Here is a 16,457-nt window from a genome sequence, read left to right as displayed (position 1 = left end):
ACAGGTTCATACTGTTTTCATAAAGCTGACTTTCTTCAAACCTCTTTCTGTCTTTCAGTCTCTTCTCTCAAGACCCCTCTGTCTTTCATTCTCTCATATCTGTTTGGCCAAACCCTATAATTTTGTGAAATCTGTCTAAGTTTACATAGTTAAAGGTGCTCTAGAATTGAAAATTGAATTTACCTCGGCATAGTTTAATAATTAGAGTTCTGTACATGGAAATGACATACAGTGAGTCTCAAACTCCATTGATTCCTCCTTCTTATGTAAATTTTATTTGTGCAAAAGGCCTTTGAAGAACAGGCAAATTTCAACATAACACCATTATCATTAATATGTACGCCCCCAACTTTTGCATATGCCAGCCCATGTTCAAGGCATTAGACAAGCCAGTATTAACGTCTGGAGCAGCACACAGACTTTATGCAGGTAAGCAAGCAAGGACAATAGCGAAAAATGGCAGATGGTGCAATAATTACTGACATGATCCATGATATCATGATATTTTTAGTGATATTTGTAAATTGTCTTTCTAAATGTTTCATTAGCCTGTTGCTAATGTACTGTTAAATGTGGTTAAAGTTACCATCGTTTCTTACTGTATTCACGGAGACAAGACTGTCGTTATTTTCATTTTTTAAACACTTGCTGTATAATTGTCTGTATAATTCATAAACACAACTTAATTCTTTATAAATCTCTCCAACAGTGTGTAATGTTAGCTTTAGCCACGGAGCACTATCAAACTCATTCAGAATCAAATGTAAACATCCAAATAAATACCATACTTACTATATCTGATATGCTGCATGATGAACACTCTGTAAAGATCCATTTTGAGGGTTAGCTGTGTGAACTTTGTTTATGCAATGTATTATAGAGTTGCGAGCTGGGGGCGGGGAGCGCAAGTGTTTAAAGGGGAAGCGCGCTGAATCGGCGCATATTTAATTATGCCCCAAAATAGGCAGTTAAAAAATGGAATAATAAAAAATCTATGGGGTATTTTAAGCTGAAACTTCACAGACACATTCAGGGGACACCTTAGACTTGTATTACATCTTGTGAAAAAGCGTTCTAGGGCACCTTTAATTCCAGAGTCAAGATGAGTATCAGACCAGTATAGACTACTTAGCCTGGTCTCTCTGTACATAGGTATTATTATGTAAAGTTTACAATACAAAAATGATTTTTTGTATGTTTTGATAGATAATATTGTATTGACAGCATCTAAAACCTAAATATTACATATTTACAGGTAAAGAAATAATTTAAAAAAATTAAAATATTTACACATTTTTTATATCATAAACATATTTATATAAATAGTATAAATGTTATAGATATATTTTAGACTTACCTTCAAACCTAAACATAACCACTTCAATAGAGAGTATAAAAAGAATATATATAACAGAAAGAAATATGTACAGAACAAAGGCAATTCAATATACCATTAAATCAGGGGCGGGGAACGTTGATCCTGGAGGGCCATTGTCCTGCAGAGTTTAGCTCCAACCCTGAAAAAAAAACACCTGCCTGTAACTTTAGTAATCCTGAAGACCTTGATTAGCTGCAGAAGTGCTTAATTAAGGTTGGAGTTAAACTCTGCAGGTCAATGGCCCTCCAGGTTCAACGTTCCCCACCCCTGCATTAAATATATATTTTTAGGCCACTAATCCCACACATACTGTACCTCTAAACCTAATCCTAACAATTACAAAAAAAAAAAAAATACAGTATAAAGAAAAACGTAATCGATAAGTGTAATGACCATACTTTATTGCTAAAATGTCAAAATGAAATACTTAAGTGGTCCATATGACAATGTGTTACATTCACAGTGTTCTCAGGAGGTATACAATAGTTTTTTGTGAGGTAAAGAACAGAATTTAAGTTTTTAATAGCTGAAAATCTTATCTTGATCAATCATAATCATGGAAAAACAATCATGGATTCTAAATATTTGGATTACAGAGTGGATTAATTTTATGATTTTATTATAATGTTTTTATTAGTGTTTTGATGGTCATTTTTTTGAGTCTCTCCATTTGAGACTCATTTGAGTCATTTTTTTGAGTCATAATTAAAATTATGAATTTTAATATTTTAAAATATGGTCTTGTTTAACAGTTTGTAATCCTTTAAAACAAGTTGGCACTACAAATCACACAGAACAGAATGAAATGTTATAATATTAATTTCAATAAATCAGTAAACTGCATTAAACATGGAATTGAAAACATAATCTCAGTGTGCATAAATAAGAATTCATACATTTCAAGATTTAATGTGTATGTCTGTAAAGTTGTTCATATGTACATAATTTACATTTTAGATGCTGTCAGTACATCAGTGTTGTACGTTTTATAGTGATGGGTGTTTTCAAAACACTGCTTTGTGAAACTTCAAAACCTTTATAAGTCATTTGTTTCAAACCAGTGAATCGGAGAGCGTTTCAAACTGCCAAAGTCACATGATTTCAGTAAATGAGGCTTCATTGCTTTATAACTGTTTTGAAATGTTTTTCGAAATTTCAATGGTTCACCGTTAGGGGAAATCACTGTGAACCCATGAACCAGTGTCTAGGTTTTTACCAGATCTCTGATCAATTTTATACATTAGTAGACATTTCATGACATATTTGTGTAATAAAAAAGTGGCTTAGTTAATAGTCTTTTATTAGCCTGATTAACCAAGCTCTCCATAAAAAAACCAAAACAAGCCCTTGAATTTAGTTAAGTAACACATATTATAAATATGCTTCATATGTAATGGTATTAGATTCTCTGTTAATTGCATTTAATAGATTACACTTTCAATTAAACATTTGCAGTTGGTTTATAAAAGGTGTTTTTATGCATGTTTGAGCTGCGTTTTGCTGTGGCGTTTCAAGTGCTTTGAAAAACAAATCATTTTGCAAACTAATTGGTTCAATTTATTTAAAGTTTCAAAAAGCTTTGTTTCACCCATCACTTATGTTTTTATGCAAAACACATACAAATACTCATGAGATTATGTTGGACTCCCTTAGATTGAGGACCAGGGGCTGTATTCACAAAACATTTTATCTTACCACTAAGACTTCTCCTAAATAAAAGTTCTTAGCTAAGAGTTTTCTCTTAAAACCTATTCACAAAGCTGCTGAGACAAACTTTTACTAAGGAATCAACTGAAGTCTTAAGCTAAGAGTAAGGGCGGGGTTGACCTCGTTGCTATGGAGTATACACACAGTGATTGGCTGATGGGGAGGAGTCAGCGATTTAATCACAGAAATATTGTAGAATAAGGTATCATGTTTCCATATTAAAATAAAGGTTTTAAAATACAAATGTTACCCTATTCCAATAAATATTTTTAATTAAAATGTTGCCATATTCAAATAAAGGTTTTAAAATGTAGGCTACGTATCACTAATTAAAACGAATTAAAGTATATACAATTAATTGTCCGCCTCTTGGATGTCTGTTACTTCAACAGTTTTCTGCATCCCTCCGCCAACCCTCACTCTCGGCTGGGGATACGGGGAGAACTCTGGGTTTGGGCTCGGAGCCCTTATTAATTGTTTTTTTTTTTTTACTTTATTCAAACATTTGTAAATGTGAACTCATGAATCCACTGCCACAGGTAATTGGACAATATTTATTTATTTGTTAAAGATTTATTTTTGGCATCTCAAAATCTATATTCAAATATATAAATCAAAATGTATTGCATTTATGAAGAAAAAGTTGAGCACCTAAGGATCTATCGCTATTGCCTCAAGGGTGTACAGTGTCTTTGGGTGGATTAGTACTATTTGTGATTTGGTCTTAGTGACTTAGGAGTCCTCTTGACTACTCCCCAGCGTTTCACAGATTTAGGAGCAAGTTTTAGCGCTAAAATGATTTGTGAAATACTCTTAGAGCAAAAATGTAGGAGTCCTAAAATTAGGACTGACATGCCCATTATTTTTAAGAGGTTCTCCTAAATCTGCAATTTAGGAGCTACTTTTAGCCTTAAGATGTTTTGTGAATACGCCCCCAGACTAATAGCAAATCTCTAAAGATCCAAACCTCTAGCAGTTCTCCTTATTTGAGTAGTTTTAAAAGCAGCAGCCTAACTTTGAGTGTTGCCATCTAATGGACTGTGCAGATGATGAAATTTACATCATGCACAAGATGTAGTGGCCAATATACAACTGAAGCATATACTTTGGGCTTAATACCCAAACTTAGACACATTGAGGCCAAGATCCAGAACAAGACCTGTATGTCCAACACTCTAAAAAAAAAAAAAGGTGCTATATAGTACTAAAAGTGGTTCTTTGGCTCGTAATCATAGGGGAACCACTTTAAGTGCTGTATAGCAGTGGTTCTCAAACCTGTCCTGGGGACCCCCCACAACTGCACATTTTGCATGTCACCCTCATCTAACACACCTGATTCAAGTCATCAGCTAATTAGTAGAGACTGCAAGAGTTGAATTGGGTGTGTTAGATGAGGGAGACATGCAAAATGTGCAGTGGTGGGGGGTCCCCAGGACAGGTTTGAGAACCACTGCTGTATAGCACCAAATCTTGGTGCTTTAGTGGTTCTTCACTGGTTCTTCACCGGTCCTTTGGAATGACTGAGGTACTATATAGCTCCGCTACTGCATTCAGAACCTGTTAAGCCCCTGTATGGTTCTTCATCGGTTCTTCAGTGGTTCTTTGGGGTGGTTAAGGTGATATATAGCACCACTGCCATACAAAGAACCTGTTAAGCCCCTTTAAAGGTTCTTTATGAGCCAAAGAACCACTGTTGGTGCTGTTTAGCACCATTTTTGTTGAAGAAATAAAATGTGATATGGCACCTCTTATGGGTTCTACATAGCACCGTTTGACAAAGGTGCTGTACAGCACCTTTAAAGATATGGTGCTACATAGCACCAAAAGTGGTTCCCTTATGATTATGAGCCAAGAACCACTTTTAGTGCTATATAGCACTTTTTTTTTAGAGTGAAGAACCAGACTATCCATTTTAAATGGGGAAAATGCCTAAAACATTGTACCCCTGACTGTAGCTCAGACCAAGACAACAAATTACGAGAGAAAGACCCAGTCCAAGGCTGTGTTTATGTGGTCCTGAGAGGTCTCAAGACCAAGACTACAACTCCAACTGGTTTCTAATTAGCCCCTTTTGTTAGACTTTTTGCAATTAGTATTGCAGGGTATACTGGTACTAAAAATGTAAATGTCAAATGAAAAAAATATGTGGTGCCAACATGGTGAAAATTTGAATCAGTGTGACACGCAACAAGCCAGCTGAGTGATAGAAATTGCGGATAAAACAAAAGATGTTAATTTCAGTGTCTTTGCCCTCAGCTCACTGAAAAGCAGTGCTGTAGCCAAATATGGAATTACTTGGCATTCAAAGAAAACAAAATGTTAGTCCAGACCTATCAGTCTGCAAACAATGCTTCAGGAGGAAATGCATCAAACCGTGCAAACCAAAGGCCCTGTGCTCATCCCGAATTATACAATGACACAAGTCATCAACAAGTGTGCATGATAACATTGATAATATTGTGTAAAGTTACATTTTATTGCGTCATTTTGATTCACTAGTTATCACTGGACATTTGAATGCTGTCCTGAATGACACCACTGGTACACGAATCAAGCAAAATATTGTTTGGACTTTAATTTTAAGTGTCAAATTTGGAATGCTTATAAAACATGCAACAAACTTTTGTAACTGCATGATTTTATGTAGCACAGTATTTTTTTTTTTTTTTTTTGTTTGTTTGTTTGTTTCAGCTCATCAGTCATCTAAGGTGGTTCATTTGTTGCCTACTACAATATCGATTTAGTCCTGCTACTTAGGTAGCAAAGCTTGGTATTGTACAAAATCAGAGCAACCCTATGTGTAATAAAAGCAACCACAAGAATGAAAGACTGACTTTACCAAAAATTCTCAAATGGAAAAAAAGAAAGTCTTCATTAATATGATATTTCATATTTTACTTTCACATATTGCCATATGCTGAAGTGCTTAGAAAAAAAACGACATTTTAAGGGGCATACTTTTTGCCTCATGAAAACTTTTGCCTAATGAAACTAATTTGTCTTTTTGTATTTCTTAATTTGTTCTTCATTTTTCAGGCAGTGGTTATTCACATTTCTCAACCTTTTTCATTTATTATTTTTTAAATTTTATTATTTTTTTGTATAAGAAGGGAACGTGGAGTACATGGGCCATGAGGCATAATTATGTGCTTTTTACATTCTGCAGTTCGTTCATCACACCTCATTGCCATGTGAACACCCTTTTAAACAAAACTGAAGATTCCCTTGATATTCCTGCCTTTAGAAAGAGACATTATTGTAATTATATGTATATTCTAATTATTTGTAATGCTCCGCACTGGTGCATATAGCTGGGGGTGGTAGCTTATCATTATTGAAATGCAAGTTTGGAGTCAATTTAGGTGTGAGTAAATGAAAATAAAACAAACCAGCAGCACCTCTGGCATCATCCATATTTTCAAATGATGTGTTTCATGGAAAAAAGGTTTTCCAAAGTCATTTGCAGAGAACTGTCGGGCTCTAATATTTGGGGAATCTTTTGACGTTCTCTTTATTTCGCCCACCAATTTGTTTACACTTTAGTATTCACCTTGTTTACATTTTTTATCTGTTCTCTGGCTTTACTTTTCTGCATCTGTCTGTCTACTTTTCCCTCCCACCATAGATTCTTTCTGCTCCAGAACTCTGTCACCTTTTCTCAGCTGTCTTATTTTAATTCTTGGTGAGCTGTCATAAATTATGTATGAAACAACTGAGAGCCCTCACACAGCTCCGCTAAGAATTTCTCTGAAGCTTTGACAGGGTTGTAGGTGCTCTCGGGTTAGCCCGATTGAGACTTCACCTCTCTAGATAAACTCCTCACTGTTCTCTCTCGTCCATTCTGAAACACATACTGTGGAAAAAAAACTTCAAAGGATTATATTTTTGAGAAGAAATCTGGGGCCTGGAATTGGCACAAAAAATGGGCTCAGTCAATAAAACAAGTACACAAAACTGCATTGAATGGAAGATGGTCTCCATTAGAGGGTGCTGTGGACCAGGAAATACCTCCTGAGGATCGGCAGAAACACACTATTGGGGTTGCATGTGGCATACACGTTGTGAACTTGAGAATGGAGATTTGCTGTGGACCAATAATGACAATAATGACACACTCATGTTGTTCATATATGATAGCTTTGTGTGAACTAATAATTATTTTGAGTCAAATCTTTTCAGTGGATCAGTTAAAAGCCTATAGCACGTGAATGGCTCAAATCGAATATACTGCTGCACAGTTAAAGGGCAATAGTAAGGGCAATAGATGTAACGAGCAGTACAAATGGGCCAGTTGCATATGGCCATCATGATGGAGCACCCAACAATAAATATTTTATTTTTAAAAGATATTTTGAAGAATATGGGTAACCAAACTTATTTAAAAAAAAAAAAAAGCAAAAAAAAAAAAAAATGCTTTTCTTACTTAGATTTTTTGTCTTGTTTCCAGTCCAAATATCTAAACATTCTTAAATCAAGAAGCATTTTCTAGACAAGTAAAAAATATTGTCTTGTTTTCAGAATTTGGACTAGAAACAAAACAAAAACTCTAAGTAAGAAAAGCATTTTTTGCAGTGTATGGAAGTCATTGGGGACCAGCAACTGTTCTTCATTCTTCAAAATATCTTCTGTGGTGTTCAGCAGAAGAAAGAAACTCATACAGGTTTGGAACAACTTGAGGGTGAGTAAATTATTAGAATTTAAATTTTTGGGTGAACTATTCGTTTAATGGTGGTGACATTGAAGTCATGTGACTGTGGTGTAGGTCATTTATGGCCTACATTTAGCTTTGTACTTCTGCCGATAATATTTAAGCTTACAAATTCGTAAAAGTTGTGTTCATTTCTGAAGAGTATCCTGTTTTTTTTTTTTTTTTGTTTTTTTTTTGAGGGAACCAGAGTAATACTAACTTCCGGGTTGGCCTACAAAAATATGTCATCACTGCAGCACTCTATACACTCAAAAATTAAAAACTGGAGTGATCATAGACCACTAGAATAAACCAATGCACATTAAAAAAAATATTGAACTGACAATATTCCAAAAGCATAACCATAACTCAACCACTTCAATCATTTAAAGTATGTAATCGTGGTAACATTTGCGTGGTATTTGTGTAAGAATAACACAAGTAAGGTACTATTCCTAAAGCTGTTTCCGTGGAATAAAGGGCTGCCACCTGGAAATCATCCACCAGTGCCAATCAACCAGCACAGCAGACATCAAAGACTGAGCTAACAATAGCGCTGTACTCCAGCACCTCAATGTCCTGCATACCACAGAGCCTCGCATCACATGGAATAATTCACTTTGAGATGGATGTGTTGGCTGCTCCATCAATTTTATGTGTATTTCTTGTGATCCTGAATTTAAAATATTAAATAGAAGGTAGAAATCCTCATTTGCCCTACTTTGGATGTTTTGCTTTGTGACAATTACTAGCTTCTCTGATGCTTTTGGGTTCGAGTCATAAGTTGTTAACTTGAATTGCATTCTTCTTTGTCAGTCTGAGAGATGTGCTCGAGTGCATGTACTGCTTTGACAGTGACCTCACCACCTCACGTGTAAGTCTACATCATTGCTAATAAGTGTGGAGAGGGTGAGCTCCACTTCGCCAAGTACTGTAAAGATCAAAGCCCTCTCAGACAGCTTGTTGTGTGGATGCTTCAATCGGTCTCACTCTGAGTCTGAGTTAACACCCACAGTAGGTTCATCTGAAGCTGTGTGGCTGCTGCTAAGGATAGTGTCTCATAGAGCATGACTGATATATCAGTTTTAAACATTAAAAAATTAAAAATGATAAGTTTAATGTTTAATTCCTCCATGCATTGGAACTGAAGGGTTTGCCCTCTAGAGGTAAAATAATTCATGGACTCTGCATTGTTGTGACCCGTGACTAAGCTTTGCTCTTAAAAAAAAATTTATTTGAAACATCAAGAGAGAAAAGGCAAGGTGTTTATACAGTAAGCATTATCATTACATATAGTCATGGAACAATAAATTGTTTTAGAGAATTAAAGGGATCACATTAGTATTATAATATTTTGTCATCATTTAAAGGGTTAGTTCACCCAAAAAAGAAATTTCTATTAAGTACTCACCCTCATGTCGTCCCAAACCCATAAGACCGGAACACAAATTAAGGTATTTTTGATGAAACATTGCACCTTTTGAGGTCCAGAAAGGTACTAAAGACACTGTTAAAACCATTGACGTGCCTACAGTGGTTCAACCTTAGAATTATCAAGCGATGAGAATACCTTTTGTGTGCAAAAACAAAACAAAAATGACAACTAAATACTGCTACGCTATTTTCATTGATTTTTCGGCCAGTACTGAGTCGCCATTCGGACGTAAACACTGAAGCTCTGCAACTAAATTAGTGTAGCAGTATGACAGGGGACAGATGAATTTGTTGAATAAAGTCGTGATTTTTGTTTTGTTTTTGCGCACAAAAAGTATTCTCGTTTCTTCATAATATTAAGGTTGAAACACTGTAGTCACGTTGACCGTTTTAACGATGTCTTTAGTACCTTTCTGGACCTTAAAATGTGCAATGTCGTTGCTGCCTATGTGTGGATCAGATACCCTCGGATTTCATCAAAAATATCTTCATTTCTGTTCCAAAGACAAACAAAGGTCTTACGGGTTTGGGACGACATGAGGGTACTCAATGACAAAAATGTCATTTTTGGGTAAACTAACCCATTAATCACCCTCAAGATTATATTTTGAAGAACGTTCATAACCAAACAACTTCCATTGGAAGTAAGAGTAAGCAGTAATCAAAATGTATTAAAGAAATATGGTCGGTTGTCCTAAGTAAATATAACAAAAAGTCTGATGAAATATAATAAAAAGGTTGTCGTACAGTTTGATGTGAGTTTAACATTTTATACATTTAATTAGCTGTCAAAGACTTGATTTTATTTCTATCCCTTTTTCCCTCTCCCATTCCTGTACATTGTGTGTGTATATATATATATATATCATATGAAAATAAAAGTGTGTTTATCAGGCAAAATAGGTCGACCTCTAGTTTCTTGTGTATCCAGACACTCATGTTGTATATTTTGTCTTCCAATTCTTTATTTATTTTTTCTTTTTAAAGCTCATCCTAAGAAACAGAACAAGTCCCGTAATTGAAGAATCAGCCTAGTCTAATCATTATGAAGTTAGAGCAAACAAATGTTCAATAATTACTTATTTTTTTTCTCTTTAATAGCTTCAGATACTACAGACTCCCAGATTCTTACCCAACAAGCTCCACAACCATGAAGGACTATCCAGTCCAACCTCTACAGGGGCCCCTTGTGACAGTTTGGATGCCGAGCTTAGTCACCATCCACTGATGCCCACGTCCTGCTCTCCACACCTACAAAGTCCCATCGCTGTTGAGTCTACCCCAAATAGTACTTTACCAACGGTAACTATATCTGCTGATAGCACTGCTGCCTCCTCTTCCAGAACTTTTCAGAGCTCTGATCCTGCTGAGCTCGGCCTCGTGAGCAGCCAGCTTAAAATCAATGAGCCAGCAAGCCCACCAGCTTCTGCTAGCTTTTGCTGTAAGCTAGAGAGAGGTATACAAAAACTTTCTTTGAGAAAAAGCAATTTTTCAACCCTACAGCCACCCACCTATACTAAGAGAGCTTCAACACTCATCAAGCCCCAGGAAGTACAGCGGGTCAGTGTGGTCAAAGGAGCCCTAGGTAGGGTAGGAGCCACAGGTCTATCCAAAAGACATCAACTGTTACCAGCTTCCGGACTACCCTGCATAAACCCAGCCCAACAGACTACCATGGACACCACAACTGTAGCACCAGTATGTAATAAACAAAATCAAGGGTGCAGACAGTCTCTATTTCTTGGAAAGATAGAGAGCAGTTTGCCCAGAGCTCGTGCTCCCCTTCAGCCCAAACATTCCCGCCTTCCTAAGCCAAAGGCACTTTCTTCTCTCCCAAACCCTGCATCTCAACAAGGTCAAACAACAACTACCCCCACTCTGCCTTCTCGTATGCTTCCACAATTCTAGATCAGCTAAGCAAAGCTTAGGGCATCTCACCAGAGTATACAAAAGCTGCTTCTTAATGCCCTGCTTATAAGGCACCAGTCAAGTATGCTGACTAATATTAAGGTATTCTTTAAAACCATGCAGCATTGCTCGCTCTGCTGGGCTTCAAACAAATAACGCACTAAAGCTATCCGTGTTACCCTGCAAATTAGGAATTCCATGAAAAAAAGTGATTCTCCACTGTAGCTCCACTACAAATGGTTTGAATCAAATTGATTTTATATATGTTGAATATAGAAGGTTATTTAGCAAGAAACCTGATCACTTCTACTTGCTTTTTGCCCACAATAAAAAGTGTCTTTTTTTCTGAGCTTGCTAGTGCTAGAAAAAAAAAGTCTTGTACTTTTTACATCCCTGCAGTACAAATATGCAAGCCTACCAATACAGATTCGCTTCCTTTGGGCTGATCTTGCCAGTTATTCTTACTATGTACAAAATGTGACACAGGTAACCACTATTTTTTTCTGAATAATGCACTAAGTTGTAAGAGACACTATTGTCTACCTTGTACCTATGCACCTTGCATAAGATATTTCTTCTGATATTCTTCTGATAGATTAGCAAGGCGCCACTTCTCTAGACCAAAACCAAGTATCCTTATTGCTCCTGCATCAGTTTTTTGTATTGCGCTTATGGACCTTTATCTCATCCTTATGGATGAGACAGACTTGCATTTTCCTGTCTTAACTACCACCAAATGTTGTATGTGCGCCGCGTGGGCCGTGATGAAGAGTGCCCACTGAGATTTTCAGAGAAGTTGTCTCCTTCAATTGCTTTTCTACACATCTCTCTTCATAGCTTTGTTCTTTTCTGCTAGCGCGAAGATTGTGTCTTGCAGGAATTAGCCTCCCACCACCGTACCTAATGAGAGCAAGTTCTGGAAGCTAAGTTGATCTTAACAACAGTATGTGTTGTAAGGCCTTGAACATAATAAGAAAAGAAAAAATCTGGCTGTGAGGAACATTGACCTACACAGTGAGAGAGTTAGAAGTGGTTGACATGGTTACTTTACAATTACAGTGACTTTGCCAAGTAAGGTATGTTTCTTGATTAGGAATCTTTTTGGTCCTGGACTACATTACTAAGAATTACAGTATGTTATACCAGGGCTAAAAAAGAGACAACTTACATGCCATAGTCAGGGTGAACTGTGCTTGATTGTGAATTGCAGGAATCAAGGGATGCTGTGTGCACATATTTGCGTTCAAACTATTTTGGCAAAATAAAACCGTTAAACAGTGATTGAAGAACAAATCATAAAACAAGGAAATTGATGATTTATTATGGCTTTACATGAAATCTTAAGGACCTAAATCCTATGGCATTCATGCAAACGGGTGCGCTAACAAGGATGCAAAAGACTGCTGCCTCTTGAAACCAGGGGAGTGAGGTTTACCTGTGCAGCTTTTACTAGCAGGCCTGCGTTACACTCACCCCCCCCAAACCTCACTCCCATCTGGGTCATGGCACCAATGCAACCGGTTCCGCCTGACCAGTTCCGAGTGAGGCTCGGCATGGTAGGTGGGTGCAATTACAAGGACACTAAAGAATACATCCTCTATCATCAGTCGCTAATGCACCTCTTTAGGAAAGCTCTTACTAGCCTCTTGTTACATCCAGGTCATACCTGATTATAATGTTAAAATAATTATACTATAATGTATATGACATTCAATGCCACACTCATCAGTTTCTTTTCAGCTTTCTTATTTTTTGTTATCAAAATTAGGGAAAGTTATTATTTATAGATTTCATTCATTTTAGAATAATTTTAGCTAAGTTTGTTAAAAAAATGAGCAGTTCCCTTTTTCTTACAGTCTCTCCTTCCCCCCAGTTTCCAAACTGGAAAAATCCCACTTTCTCTACTCTTGTAGTTCAGTCTCGTGAAACGTAAAATGCCCAAGCTTTGCAGCAGCAGCCCTTACTTTCATTCCATGTCTATTCACATCAAGATTCAGTCTGTCTGATTGCCTTACCAAACACTGCAGTACATGGTTAGCACAGCCACTGACTTATCTGGTGTGAATCCATCAGGCCCTTCAATCAGCACTATCTTGCCTGGCAGCTTGCTACACATACCACTGCAAGTCAAACTGTTTATCCCCTCCATGTCAGTTCATCTTATTTCATTTATCTCAGCTATTCTTTGCCACTTCAACATGCATCTTCTAATGAGGCTGTTGAGATGGCATCCACCTTGCATTAGACGCTGTAGATGTTAAAAAGGGTTTAATGATATAGATCTTTAATACGGTGGAGATGAGCCTGATGCAATGGCTAGATTAGTCCTAAACCCTCACCCTAATCCCTAAATCCTCCTCAATGTGCACCCACCTCACAGAATCGCTACCTCTACCTATGCTCTCCACTCCTGGCCTCAGCTATTGCTGTAGATATATTTGAGTGAGTAGACGATATCTCTTCTGATGAACCCTAGATGAGATGAGGTGTTCTTTTGCTGAAGTGTTTTGGAGTGAAGATGATAGTCTCTGTCAATGGAGGATAGTGGAACCCTTTCTGAAGGCTCGAGGAAACTCTGTAACATCTTATTTTTTTCATATATGACTGACAAAAAGTAGCCAGTGAGAGATAAAGAGGTCTTTTCCTACTTAAACATGAAGCAAGTTACTGCAGATCTTCTATGATTATGAATATCATTAATGGTTAGTGCATACGTATTATCAAATCTTCTTAGCAGAGTGTATAGTACAAGTATAGTTTATCGCTTTAACTATGGACATATTCCAATGACCTTTGCCAGCCACAAATAGTCACTCGATAATGTAAATCTGTCAATTGTTTTATAATTTTAAACTTAACTTATTGTGAAATGTTTGGCTTGGCTACTTATTTTGATATTTTATGTCATGTCACAATCTCATGACACAATGTCATACATTTTTAAAATGTGGCTTAAGCCCCCAAATACTTTTCTTTTGCCATACAGCTCAGTTATTTGCCTCCCAGTAGTATGGTGGAACAAAAGAAATTTAATTTAGGACATTTCATTTACGTTGTGGAGAGTAAAGGAGGGACAAAGCTCTTATGCCCATCCTGTCTGGGCCCATTCTTGTCTGCACATTTCTAATGTTTAATTTTTCACATATAATACATAAAAAATGACAAAAATCTTGGTTGACATGTTCAGCGAAGAGTTTGATCTCGGTAAGGCAAAGGGGGCAGGAGTGTGACTGAAAAATCCGATCTCTACCTGCTGGCTTATGCAGGTGGGAGCATGACCGAATATTGCATAATTTTTGCAGGAGTGGGCAGAATCTCACAGGAACAGGCTCATGCAGGTCTGAAAAATCCAAGAAACATTAAGTGGTACACTACTGTTTTCACAATGATTTAAAGGTTTAGGAAATAAAAACTAATGTCTATGACTTCACTTTTATTTTAAGTCTGTATAAAATGCACAAACATTAGAGTGCGTCTGTGGCCTCACTATCCTTTGAATATGTGGATTACTTGAAACATTGTCTTTGTGGGTATAAAATAATTGGGTTTGTGTCTTTAGAGGTGGTAACTATTATAAACACTGTTTTATTAGGGAGATTATGGTTTCAACGTGTTGGGTTTCAATTTCTTTTGTCTCATTTGAAGCATGCAAACGTTGAAGAAACAATACCATTGTGTCATTATGTCTCCCTGTATTATTAGATAGAATCAGATGCAGCAATGTGCATCATAACACTATTAATTTGCTCTTTTAGTACTGTTTTATTGTCCGTTATGTTGTATGCCATCTGTTTACTTGATTTTTGCTACATTATGACTGTATGAAAATTGCACTGCCCTATAATGTAAAACTCTGTTCAAACTTAATTTATTTGTGCATTAACAAATGTGTGTGTGTGTGTGTGTGTGTTACATATAAAAGAAATCCCTTAATCATATTATATGCACTTTAAATGTAAAGACATGAGATGAGAGATGTTTTCATGTGCTTAACATCTTTCCATGAGGCTGAGTGTCCAAGAACTCTAAATAAAGACAGCAACAAAAGCTACTGCAATTACAGTATGTGTTTGTTTGCACTTCACAGAACTATGATTAGAGCAGAGTACATATCATAGGTGTTATTTTCAAATGTCTGGAGGTACATGTGTACCTCCAGACCAAACTTTGGAAGTCCTGCCAAGGGTAACAGAATAGGAGCTCTCATTGACAGTGACAGTAAAATTAAAAAGGTTCAAAGTACTACAGAGGACTGGCGAGAAAGCTTGGACTGTTGACATTTACCTCAAGATCTATTTACAACAATACTTGCTAAAGTGTCACCACAACTATCCACCAATCGCAGTGTGACTCATTAGTAAAGGCCTCTTCGTGCCAAGAAAGATAACTAAAGACAAGCTAGAACAATAATAATAATTCAATTTCTTCTATAATCATTCTATATGTCCCGACGGCACGGGAATCCTGGAGTATGACGTATTAAGGGAAACCCCAGTACTGCAGCACAGCGCCACGATATAAAGTTAAGGAAAGTTATATGTCTATCTCAGATTTAAAATTTGAACTGTACATCAGCATCAGATAATAACATTATAATCTCGTTCACTGTAGAGAAAGCTGCTTACATGTAGGCTACACAGGGAAAGTAACAGTGAAGACATTGAATTAAATGTAAACACAACTTTTGTGTCTTTATCAGCTTTTCTGCATATATACTGTCCGTGATAATCATCACACATGCACTTACTGCTTGCTCCATTAATGTAAATCCATTGTAATGAATGAAATGAATGACTTGCTCTAACTGTTGCTCTGCTCTTCGTCAACATGCGCTTACACCACCTGCTGGTGAGGTCGACTAACAGCAGATGGAGATTATGCTCGGTACTCTACTGCTTTTCCTGCAGTTCCTGGATGTGAAATGTTGAAATTCAAACCACTGAATTTGTGGACATGAAATAAAATGGACCAAAAATTGCCTGCTGAATATTATAGGTTGTATTTTTAAACAGAATTAATATTTTGGAAGTGAAATCTGAAAGGTGAATATGGATTATTGAATTTTTAACAATGAAAATGTGTGTTTTGAATTGAAATATTCACAGCTTAAATATACAGTTCAGCCATGTTGAATTTCAGCTCATAAAAATGCAAGCCCTAAAAATACAATGCATTAAAATACAAGCATGGTTAATGCAATGCATATTTTTTTTCAAGCAGTGCAATTCAAGATGCTTTTTGTTTCAAAAACATATGGCATTACTTTACTTCCATAGCTGCATTCCAAAGTACTATAGGAAGGAATCAAGACATCCAAATCCAATGTTAGCTTCACATTATGTC

The 16,457-nt window shown here is 36.6% G+C and overlaps 1 protein-coding gene across 3 annotated transcripts in view; it reads left to right on the top strand.

Annotated features, from left to right (window-relative positions):
• ccser2b (coiled-coil serine-rich protein 2b) overlaps positions 1-15,165 on the top strand; it is an 86,862-nt gene extending 71,697 nt beyond the window's left edge. For 2 of the 3 annotated variants that reach the window (XM_048169920.1, XM_048169919.1), the window contains exon 10: positions 10,308-15,165. In XM_048169920.1, the coding sequence (XP_048025877.1) occupies positions 10,308-11,114 (807 nt within the window). In that variant the 3' untranslated portion in view covers positions 11,115-15,165. The remainder of the gene's footprint in view (positions 1-10,307) is intronic. The other variant, XM_048169921.1, reaches the window with a different exon arrangement.
• The last annotated feature ends 1,292 nt before the right edge of the window (positions 15,166-16,457 follow it).

Source organism: Megalobrama amblycephala, linkage group LG20, assembly GCF_018812025.1.
Source record: "Megalobrama amblycephala isolate DHTTF-2021 linkage group LG20, ASM1881202v1, whole genome shotgun sequence".
Lineage (NCBI taxonomy): Eukaryota > Metazoa > Chordata > Actinopteri > Cypriniformes > Xenocyprididae > Megalobrama > Megalobrama amblycephala.
The sequence above is the reverse complement of the archived record's forward strand: the minus strand, read 5'-3'. Positions and strand labels throughout refer to the sequence as shown.